Source organism: Chelmon rostratus, chromosome 7 (assembly GCF_017976325.1).
Source record: "Chelmon rostratus isolate fCheRos1 chromosome 7, fCheRos1.pri, whole genome shotgun sequence".
In the NCBI taxonomy this organism is placed as follows: Eukaryota; Metazoa; Chordata; class Actinopteri; order Chaetodontiformes; family Chaetodontidae; genus Chelmon; species Chelmon rostratus.
This window is the reverse complement of record NC_055664.1, coordinates 4,262,506-4,274,665: the sequence shown is the minus strand read 5'-3', so window position 1 is coordinate 4,274,665 and position 12,160 is coordinate 4,262,506. Positions and strand designations below refer to the sequence as shown.

General features: G+C 41.9%; 1 protein-coding gene across 2 annotated transcripts; it reads right to left on the bottom strand.

Moving 5' to 3' along the window:
- Positions 1-733: 733 nt before the first annotated feature.
- Positions 734-10,247, bottom strand: LOC121608941 (porphobilinogen deaminase-like). 2 transcript variants are annotated; one of them, XM_041940385.1, is made up of 14 exons: positions 10,091-10,247; positions 7,875-7,928; positions 7,392-7,464; positions 6,409-6,458; positions 6,041-6,096; positions 5,558-5,635; positions 5,162-5,239; positions 4,997-5,072; positions 4,730-4,843; positions 4,602-4,640; positions 4,362-4,481; positions 4,212-4,265; positions 3,516-3,602; positions 734-3,342 (listed from the first exon to the last, which is right to left on the bottom strand). In XM_041940385.1, the coding sequence occupies exons 1-14, from the start codon at positions 10,112-10,114 to the stop codon at positions 3,169-3,171; spliced, it is 1,077 nt and encodes a 358-aa protein (XP_041796319.1). In that variant the 5' UTR covers positions 10,115-10,247; the 3' UTR covers positions 734-3,168. The 2 variants fall into 2 exon arrangements, with proteins under 2 accessions (XP_041796319.1, XP_041796318.1); XM_041940384.1 differs by lacking the exon at positions 10,091-10,247 and adding an exon at positions 8,068-8,295.
- Between the last annotated feature and the right edge of the window lie 1,913 nt (positions 10,248-12,160).

The following is a 12,160-nucleotide window of genomic DNA, read 5'->3' as shown; positions in this document are numbered from 1 at the left end:
GCATATGAAGCTGTGCAGGATGTGGCGTGGCATTGTCTTGCTGAAATGATCTGCTGTGCCTTATCTTTGTCTACATTTTGGTCTTGTAATACTGTAATTTAGGTTTGAACTGTAGAATGCTGGATGGTTGGTCCACTGCACTGGTTCTGACTGGAAACCATCAACTGCCATGGGATTTTGTACAGTCAGTCATGGCCCCCAGAGGATGACTCCTACTGAGTTTGATCCGCTGGCTTTTCCTCCAGTGGCAGCTGCAGCTCACGCTTCCATTCTCCAGCAGAATATCTGTACTTGATGGCATTGCACATCATTTGGTACAGACATTGGTTCCTTGACGTTCTGTCATAATATCCTAAAAACCTGGCAGTCCCCTGTTCACCTGGCCTCATCGGAAGGTTGACGTTTGTCTCGATAACTAATAAAATGACTGCCATTAAATTTCATACATAAATGCTTCCTAGATGATGTATCCTGACGACTTTGACATTCGAGATTTTTAGTGAAATGTCTTTACAACCACCGCTTGAATTTTGGTACAGCTCAGCTCAAAACACTCCTGAGTACAGCCACTGTCAGCTGCTGTAGACTATTCAGTCGTGAGTATGTGGCACTGATATTTTGTGCTTTACACACATATTAATCTGTAAATATACTACAACAAGTGCTTGAGCTGTCCGCTGATATATAATTTATAGCAACACAAAAAACACATAACCGCAGGAATAGACTTTACTGACAATTGTTTATTAACATCAGCACTTTAATTTGACATGATGTTCTCATAAGTGGCAAACAAACACACTTGATGACACCATGTCAATATTTAGTCATTAACAGACCGATGGAACAATGAGCACTACCATAGAGAATCTAAATACAGAGACATTCTACATTAATCCATTCAGAAATTAAAGCTGAAAAGCAAATATGGCTAACGTTACCTCACACTGTCTCAGGAGGTTTAAATTAAGTATAGCATACAATCAAGGGAGTTCAATATGGTATCACACTAACTATACAGTGGGTATACTGATACAGATGATCCAGAGTCTACTGTGACTCATCACAAGGCAGATATGGAAGGCTGATACGCAGAGATGATACATTTACCGAGCTGGCACTTTGATAGAAACTGTAGAAAGACAAACAGTGGCATTCAAGACAAGTTCACTTCATTAGGCGAGTCATTAAGGTCAAGGTTTGTTTGAAAGTCTATTGCTTTTGGAAACACTTCACGGTTGATATGTGGAGTACAGCATCCTGCATGACAACTTTACAGCAAATACAAAGTTCTTTCTTATATCTTAATATATACAAAAAAACAACCTGCTAAAATTTTGAATAGCTGTGGATGAACTATACAAGTGCGCACCGCATTACCCAAACGATATGTTCTCGTAATTACGACTTCTGTATCTCTTTACTATGACTTGACATCTCATGATTAGGACAGCCATGTCTCCAAATTGCTAAATAAAACCCGACTCTAGAATTACAAGAAGATCCATATGAGATCCATCGTTTCAGATGCTGTAATTATGATGCTAAATACAAATTCTATGAGGATATATATATGTACACACACTATCTCATGATGACATCATCCATCCTTATCTCGTTAATACAAGAAAAGGCTCATAAGATAGAGATCAAGAGGTCATAATTATGAGATGAGGTAATTTTTGTATTGTTTATTGAATGCAGGGGTACCTCATTAGAACTACACCACAACTGCAAGTACCATCTGCATGAATGAGTCCCTAAAGGTCATTACTCAAGCCTCGATCCAGTGTAATGAGTGTGGCAATACAGCTGTAAAACACTGTTATGTTTTTAAGAAATAAGCAGATATTTTTACATTAAATAAGGTCTACTTGGCTACTTTACATCTCTAACATCACAGTAATTCATCCTACAGCCTGTTCTTGTAATCCAATGTGTAGCTTTGCTGCTATTTCTGTCCATTATACTACTGTTCATCCACAACTGTCGCATTTATATTTAATACCAGGTAAGCAGAAGCAGGACAAACTGTTGCTGGAACGGCCCGGTGTACATTTAAAACCAGAGCGGAAAACTGAAAACAGATGCAGGGACTGCTGCAGCGATAAACAAGTCATGTAGTGGTTCAGGACACATGTGGACAAAGTCAGCGTCACCGGCTGTGTCACAGGAGGGGTACATTAAATGCTCCCTTCAGCTTATCATCATCTATTATAAATACAGTCTCTCTCTGTAAAAGAGGTTGCTAGGTAGGACACTCTCAAAAGCAGTAAACCTCTTCAGCTGAAATCCTACACTGTAACAGTAATTACTCCCACGGATGAGGGCTGATCGAGTACTAATGAGCATCAAGGAGAAAGAGAGTCACTGTTGACTCTTGGCAAAAAGAGCTTAGAGCTGATGAATGAAGGACTGAGTTTATATTTATAGTAATTTGTCTGAACTTTCTCACCTAAAGGAGCGTCATTTCACTGCAGCAAACCGGAAAATGTGCCCACGTGCTAACAGCTCATCTTTGGTACCGTCAGAAGTCAGCTTTTCCAAATGAGAACGCTGCTAAGAGCTCAGAGAGGAACTCTGGGTTTGGGGAACAATAACAGACGCTGATAATTCATCCTAAATTGGGGGGGGCATATTTGAGAGTGCTGAATTTTGGTAGCATTCCCTTTGTGGCATGCTTTAAAAAAAAAAAAAAAGGGTTTAACCATGAGGATATCAGTCAGTGACAGTACTGCGAGTGCTGTGACAATGCTTGAAGGCCATTTTGTGTTTCTCAATGATAATCCCAGTAAGGCGGTTTCTGCATGGCTCAGGAGATGGTTCCATGAGGTACTGTGTGTGAGAACAGGCTGGAACCAAGACCAAGTGTGCTACAGAGTGCAGTGACCCTGAACAAGCTGATAGTGACAATCAGTTTAGCAGCATTGTACCACACTGAGCACAACTTTGGTCCAAGTAGTGTTTGAAATCCTCAGCAATTTATCTGGTGTTGACTGGGCTAACCAGGTGCAACAGAGCTTCACCATTCTTTTTCTCAAACATGAAATGTGCAACAAAAAAAAAAAAAAAAAGGAATTCAAGTTTTTACTTGACACAAGGCTGTGACTGATTCGTGCACTCGAGGACCAGGTCACCCCGGGAGCCCCGCCCCTCAGCCCGGCAGGATTATCTGGCGTCGTTGAGCTGCCTGGCCACCGTCAGGATCTCCTTGGCCCCTTTGCTGAGCAGTAAGTCGGCCAGGTCGACGCCGAGGCGCTCGGCCCGGTCCTGGGCTTCATCCGAGATCTTGCTGGCTGTGACACCCACTCGCTGGACCCGCTCGTCCACCTTCTCTTGGCTCTGTCACACACATCATAACTGTCAGTTTTGGCATGTGGTATGAGAGCAGACAACTTCACCCTCATTACATGTTCCATCCGGTCTCTTCATGTTCATGACATGAAACAAGCAGCATTTTTCTAAAATGTGGCAATAGTCATGTGACCAGTGGTCAAGACACACTCAGCTGTTACCTTGTCAGCAGCAGCAATGTTGGTCTGCATGGTGTCCTTCAGACTGTCTGATCCATCCAGGCTGTACACAGCTCCAGTCAGGTAGAGCTGGAGAAACATTAAGAAGTTTGACCTGAAGTTTGAGTCTCACTACTATTTTTTTCACCCGGTCTGCTTTATCTAACACCAAATAGCAAACAGCTGCTTATTTTGAGTGGGGCTGTCAAGATGGGGCAAAGGCTGAAGCCAGATTTACAGTGAGGTTGGTATTGTGGTGGGACACTGTCACATTGCTCCAACTTGCAGCGTCTTATTTCAAAAACTGGATCACGACATGCAGTTGACCATTTGCTACATCCCTCCACTGAACAGCAGGTCCAATCAGTGCTTGGCAGGCTAACTGGGCTGCTGCATGACTAACTACCTCACCATCTATGGTCGTACAAACACAATTTTACTTCAAAAGCTGGGGAGAACATCTCTAAGCACGTTGTGGTACTTTGTGGGTTAACAGGTGACGTAGAACAGAACCCATCGTTTCAAACATGACGAATGATGAATCTGCCACCACTATTGCTGTAAATATGTGCATATGTGCTGTGTGAGAACAGGAAGGTGTTGCAACAGGAACCAATAGGGGCGGGGCGTGGCAAACAGAATTGCATGCATGCAAAATATCTGTGTGTGTATGTGTCTGCGTCTACTTAGCACGCTTACCTGCGAGTCCTTCACCTCAGTGTGCACAGCCACTGGAACGCTGCAGCCGCCCTCCTGCAAATGACAGTTACATTGAATACACAAAGATTTCCATATTCACACAATGTGAAAGTGAGACAAAGAGTGTGTATGTGTGTTTGTCTGGTGTACCAGTTGTCTGAGGAAGGCCCTCTCAGCTATGCAGCGCAGCACAGTGTCAGGGTCATGGAGGACAGACACCATCTCCAGAATGTCTGCATCTCTGGCCCGAACCTCCACAGCTAGAGCCCCCTGCAACACACACATGTGGGCTTTTTACTCAAGGACACTGGATGTTGTAATGCATCATTAGCTATTATTTATCTTTGTCTTTTACATATATTAGGTATATTTACATGCCATGGTTCTTACCTGTCCAACAGCGTACATGCAGTCTTCAGGCCCCAGGACCTACCAGTGGAAAGACAGACAGTTTGACTGTTAGATGAGAAATGTCGCCCAGAGGCTTCACAGGGAGGACTTCACATGATGAACTATACCTGGCCGATCCGCGTCTCCCAGCCCATCCTCTTGAGGCCGGCAGCAGCCAGTATGATGGCAGCAAAGTCGTCCTTCTCATCCAGCTTCTTCAAACGCGTGTTCAGGTTTCCACGCTGGAGACGACAGGCTAAGGAAAACACCGGACACAAATACAGTTTCCAGCCTGGCTTGTTAGCGCCCTCCCCTGCATGTTAAAATGAAGTCAAATTGAAATAATTCACATCTTATTTCCGTCTACTATCGTGTTCTGACTTCTGAAAGGATACAATATCTTTGAAATCCAGGTGGGGGAATCGCTTCTTCAGCTGAGCAGCACGGCGCAGTGAGCTGGTGCCAATCACACTACACAAACACACACAGTTTACTTTTCCAAACTGTGGATATGAGTGAAGAAAAAGACACAACTTGTTGAATTTTCTGTTTAATTGTACCTGTTTTCTGGCAGAGTGTCAAGAGTTTTCCCGACATTTTTTGGGTGCAGGACCACTGCATCATGGGGGTTTTCTCTCCTAAAAGCAGCAGGTAAAAAGGACAGTGAGTGCTTAGAGCTGGAGACATGACAACCACAATAAGATTACAATAAGATTATATTTCGTGTTTTTCACCCAAACACACTGTGTATAACCTTGAGGCCTTAATGTAATGTAATGTCCAATACACATCCTCCCACTCTGACCTCAGCTGCTGCTCACTTGAGCACTTTGTGGTCGTTCTGTGCTAAGGGTCTGTAAAATGTAACTTACAGCCCCTTTACAGCAGCAGAAAGTACCCACCACATAATGAATCTGTACAGACAAACTGTACACTGCTTGTGTGAGTGCACTCACTTCAGCACAGCCCCGATGGTGAATCCTGGAGGCAGAGTGGTGGGAAGGTCTTTCAGCGAGTGGACGACCAGGTCGACCCTGTGGGGTGTGGGGCGGGCAGAAACACAGTCACATATACATGCTCCATTATGTCCCATGGTATATAAAACAGCCAGTCAGTGGTGTGTGTGCCACAGAAAAAAGCCACCTGCTACATCTGAGGCAGTGGAGGAAATCAAAGGGTTTCCCTCTGCATGGGCTTTTACAGTGACCCTGGCTTGAGTCACTGAATCTGTGCTTTATTCAAAAGTGAGACATTTCCCATGAGCCATTAAAAATGCTAAAAATCCATACTTGTTGAGTACCAGCTCAAAATATTCATAACTGAGTGTCAATGCAAAGTGAAAGCCCTGGCAGTGAAACTGTGGCGGCTGGTGTCTGTTGGTAAAACAATAGTGTGAAGCCAGAGTGGTGTCAGCCACAGATGACACCGGTGACACTCACTCGTTCCTCTCCAGAGCATTCTCCAGCTCTTTGGTGAACAAACTCTTCTCTCCAATCTGCATTTTCAAAAAGAAAAGTGATTTTATTGTTAGTTTGATACTTTGCACTTATCAACCATCAAATCATAAATCTCATCCTCCAATAAGCAGTGAGCACAAACTGGACTCTAAAGCATGAGGGTTTTGGATCTTAAGAGCAGAGTGAGTTACAAGTCTGGAATGCACTGAAGGTCATTTAACTACAGACTGCAACAAGTCCTTCCCACGCATGCAACTTATTCTAAGTGGTCTACTTAGATTTTCTGTGGTTTGCAGATAGTTAGTGGAGGCAAACATGTCTGCTTCATAGCCTTTGATTTGTCGCCTCACCTTTGATAAAGCCGTGTCGAGGATTTTGTCTCCAGTCGTTGACATGCCAACTGCAAGAGAGAAGACACAGAGAGTCAATAATATGATTAACCAGCAACAACTGACAAAAACACCAATAACATGTTATTAAAGACACCTCCGGCCTGATCCGGCCCAGGAGGCAATTCAGAAATACAAAGAAGTGATTATTTTTTCCAGCGATGAAGAAAAAAACATAAAACGGTAAACTAACACGTTCTTTCACGTAAAAGACAAGCCAGTGTGTCTAAGTTAATTTGTGGGAATGAGCTCGCAGTGATGAAAACGGCTAATCTCAAGAGTCAATACAGCTCAAAACCTACTAAACTAGATGAGGTGCAAGGACAAACACACCTGGACGAATACACTTGGACAAAGTTAACACTCTTCAGCAGAGTATGAATGCCCAACAAGCAGCTTTCACATAACCACATTTACAGTGTTATACAGGCAAGTTTTGTGGTGAGTGAGGAGACTTTGTGAAGGAGAGCCTTGTCGCTACTGCAGAGCTTCTAACACCAGACAAAGGAAAACTGCTCCAAAGTGTCAGTTTGTCTGGAATAATTCATGGAGATGAAGGAAAACCTGACATGAAACTCAGTGACAGCAAGTGTCTGTGTGATCTGGTCTTCATGTTGGACTTTACCAAGAACCTCTCAGAGCTGAACCTCAAGCTCCAGCAGCTTCTCAGCTCTCTGCTTTCAAATGTGAAATTATTCGAAGTGAAACTGAAGTTGTGAGAGTGCAGCTGGAGCTGCTGCTGAGTGTCAAAAGTCCTTCAAGCATTTGGTGAGAGGTTTCAGGTCATGAAGAGGAAACAAAAGCAGCTGAACATATTTGCTGTTTAATGTGAAAGGCGGCAAAAGAGAAGCAGCTAGAAAATGAGAGACCAAAGAGTTTGTGACACAGCTACAAAGCGTCTACAGGATCCTCTGACAGAAGACAAAGGCTGGGATGATGCTCACTTATTTCCAGGTGGATGTCCGGGTACAGTTCTTTCAACTTGTCCGCTATGCTGTCAGTCTGGATGCGAGCCAACTGAGACAGAAGAACACAGCAGTGTTTGACCTTACATAAACCACATTGATAGCTGTTGAAAATTCAAAACCACCACAGAGTTAGCGAGCATCAAATCAGTATGATGCTTGCTGGCATCTGGAGGAGGAACAGTTATCTTAACACACATTGTTGAGCCAGAACTATGTTATCTCAGTGAGAGCAGCTCCTCTGTATCTAAACCAGCATGGAGGAACAGAGCATCAGATAATTCACATTTAACTGACACACTAAGGCCCCGTACAGCATGTGTTCACATTTACATTAGAGCTAAAACCTAAAACAAAGACAAACATTTAAACAGGTAATGATACAAAAGCCACAGTCTTTGAAATATCTGAAAACTAAGCAAGCGCAGTTCAACTCATGATTTAAAGGCTGCAGGACTGTACCTGACTCTTGCGGGTTCCGATCCGGATGACCCGACTGACCTTGCCATTCCCATCCTGCCAGGACAAAAGAGAAATCAGCCAAAAGAGTTTAAAGTCACCTTCTTCCAAACCCCTTCACGATATTCTAACACATTAACACCACCTCTATAACTGTGTCATAAACGTGCTGAAGCTTTTTCTCTGCTCGGCTCACCCTGATGTACTGGTAAGGTCCTTCCTCCATAATTCTGTGTGTCCACACTGAGCGTCTGCACTGTAGAGGCTATTGTGTCTGCTGGGTGGCTGAGACTGCCTGCTGTGTCTTGGTAAGAAGCTGTACTGAGGTCATGTAGCCTCTAGATACTGAACAGTGGTCTTTTTTACCAGGCACCCCCCGCCTTCAGAACCTCCACCCCAAGATATCTCTGGCTCCAAAAGATAAGTGTTCCAATTCATTCATCCGTTATAAAAGGCAGGGAGAGGCAGCAAGGAGGATCTTGTGAAGGAGGTGTGGTCACAGGGATTTCGATATGTAAAGCGTTGTGTGGCTACAAACTTTAACTCTTTATTTCTGAAAGATAATGATCAGCCACCAAAAACAGGAAGGCCAGCATAGACTAAGACTGAAGGACACATGCAAAATAAACATTAAAGCACATGTGTCACTGCCGTTTCTTTGATGGAGAGATCTAAAAACCACATTGATCATCAACATATTTATGTGTGTGTACAAACTGAGATAATCTTTTTAACCCCTGGGGCCTGGCAAAAAGAAAAATGTTTAACCTTGGATAACTGTGACTATATGAGTCATTTCCATACGGCAAACTGCAGCTTCTAATGTGTCATTTACTGTCATTGGACACTTTCACTGAAGGTTGAAAGTGCAGGACTGGTGACAGCACTGTCAAGAAAGAGAGCATACCAATATGAAATAAAAGGTATTTTGCTATAAAAAATATGAAATTACTCATTTATTATCTGACATTTCACAATGAGCATTTAACACAATCATGTGTGTATATATTCATTTAATAATAGCACATTACAATATAGTAGAGCAATAGTAATGTGTTACATACATACATGTTTTTCTTACTATGATTACTAAGGTGCATATAGCTAATATTCTTTATAATAATTCATACTGTGAACTTTTGCACATTCCCAAGGTCAATACTTTGCACACTCCTGTTGTATGGAACATGTATTTATTCTTTTAAAATATTTGTCAGTTTTCTATTTCTGCTTTTCGACTTTCGTACTTTCTTTTTACCTGTCTTTATATTTTCTACCCACCATGTTTATTGTTATGCATCAAAACACCAAGACAAATTCCTTGTACCTGAAAACCTTCTAGAAAAACATATTTGTAAACCTGATTGTGATGAGCTGAGTTTCAAAAGCGTAATTTGATCACTTTTTTCCTAATTGAGTGGTTTACTTTCTACATTTTCTTCATGTATTAGCTGTGTGATAACATGAACAGTTCCATCTAGTTTCTTATCGTGTCACAGCAGCGAGTGAAACTGAGTGTTTGCCATCTGATCTCCTGTCTGTCTTCAAAAATTTGTTATTCTAATGTTGCTCTGCGAGGCGTCAGGTCAGTGCAACAGGAAGCAGAGCAAACAGCGCTTAATCTGATGGAAACTCTCCACTTTTGTGGGCTTGTTTGTTTCGCAGACACTTTAATTACAGACTCCCACCCAAAACACACAACGTTGGCGGGCGGGAGCAAACAACGCTTACCGGTAAAGCAGCTAATGAACCAAACATTTCAGCTCGGTTTCTGAGCCGAAAACCAGCAGACACGTCCCTGTTACTAACATCAGCCACTGGCTAACTTTCACTTCGAGTAGTTTAGCAGATGAACAGGGACACAGAGTTGTGACTAAAGCTTGATCTTGGGGTAACCTTTTGGGGTTACTGCCAACACAATGTTTACACAAGATTCATACAATATAATACTAGACTTCACTAACCTAACGGGTCGGGTATGTGGCCAAAGAGCGTAATTTCAAACACTGAAGCATGTTCATGCTTTCTTTCCTGTCAGGGTTTGACAGAACGCTCATCTCTGTTTAATCGTCCAATGGGGAACCAGAGCACTGAGACGGACAAACGGACGAACCAATCACTGCGCTCCAAATGACGGCGCATACGGAAATGGCGCTCGCCTTCACTGAAGGAGCTTCATGCATGGTGCTAACCACCGGGTCACTTTGGTTTAAACCTACCGGAGAACTCGCTTCCCCCGACATGTCGCTGATCCGGTTCACTCTGTCAGTATTGCACCAACCAACGCCGCGTTTTGTTCGACACCGAAGACATCAAAAAACATGAAATCCTTGAAAATAGTTAGCACGCCTCTCTCGTGCAGACCCTCTATGAATGAACGCGGGGCCTGTGTCGTCATCGTTGGCTGATAGTCATTTCCTTGTTCCGTGTCCCAGTTTCCTCTCTCGTGCAGAATACATGGCGTCTCATGTTGACCTAACAAATACAAAGGTTGCACACAATACATTTATGAACAAAGTTATTTTTTTTACACTTTTTCTTTTTCAAATGGTGGAAGGAAATAATTTACCTCTATGAAATTATCGTGGCACCTTAAAATTGCCTCTTCAGATTATCATATGGAGGTATTACTATATTAGAAAATGCTTTATAAACATAGTCTAATCTAATTCCACATAATGCTGCAGTTTGGAAAAACAGATATATTTTACATTAGAGGAAATGTTTCGTTTCTAAAGATTTAATGGAGAAAGATAAGATAAGATCAACTTTATTAATCCCCAGGTGGGAAAATTTGGTGTGACAGGCAGCATCAATACAAATAGCAAATAGCAAAGGCAATGGAAAATAAAAAATACAAAATAAGAAGTGGATATGATATGGACGTTTTTTACAAAAGACTATAGAAAATGTATTGCCAATGGAAAGTTTGGGCTACAATACAATCATACTTATTTCAAAATAAAGTTTAATTTGGATTGGGTAGACAGTAGGGATGTGGAGATTCACCGATTCGTATCGGTGGTCCGATATAAACGTTTGCGATGCGACTGCACCGGTAGAATGAACGTGCATCGGATATAATTTACGGGTGAATTCGCGGTGCATCTCTTCTAGCCTGTCTACACCGGCAAATCCCATTGTTAAATCGACTATTTCTATCTATGTTCTAGTATTTTCAAGGCAACCTGAATGCACCATCATGTCCCCAGGCAGTGACGCAAGCAGGTGTTGTACACAACAGACAAACGAGAAAGACGATAGCCGCGACGAGATATTTAATGCACCAAAAAAGACACATTAATCAAACGTGTGGCAATACTTTGGGTTTTTTTAAGCGAGGGGGTCAGCGAGACAAGACGCACGCAATTTGCAAACAATGCCGTGTGGCTATCAAGTACGTCGGCAGCACGACGCAACAAGCGTTCCCTCTGAACGAGTGTTCAGTACCACTGGTGACATAGTAATAATAATAATAATAATAATAATAATACATTTTTATTTGGAGCGCCTTTCAGAACACTCAAGGACACTTTACAGAGCGGGTAAAACACAAATAACACAAGATAAATACAAGCAGAATTAAAAAAAAAAAAATAAATAGTGACTGCTCAGCGCACTTTGCTATTCCCAGAACATGTAGACCAGTTAATATTTCTAAAGAAAAACCTGAAACTAAGCCATATGAGGTAAATCAGTGAGGTGTTTGCAGTAAATGGCATTGTTTGATTGACAGTAGTTGATGTTTTTTGCTTACATTGTGAGCAGTTAAGAAAGACTTGTTATTTATTTACATGTTCAATTTCTTATAGAAATTACACCAATACGTTTTCCTCCTAATACACAGGAGCACTATGGACATTGCACTTTGGAAAGAAATACCTCTATTTGAGCCCCTTGGTGAGAGTATTGTTTACAGCAGCTGTTACTGGCTGCCAGTTATAGTTTTATTTTTTTTTCCACTTGATTCTGTAAAACATTGTTATTTGATTTTCATTCTTTGTAAGAAATCAGTCAACTTACTGAAACAAGCACATCATTCTGGCAGACAGTAGTATGTGTTGCTGGTCATGTTATTTGCACTATTCACATGGTTAATACTGTGCTTTCTGAAACGGTTTAACTGTGAAGTTTTATACATTTTGTATAATTATAGAGACAGAGAACATAATTGGGAGTTAGGAGTGCTAATTATAAATACAATTGAATGCTCTGTCTACTGAAATATGTCTTTTTTTAAATATGATTTATTGGTTACTCCATAAAAAAACAAATATTAAATACATCCC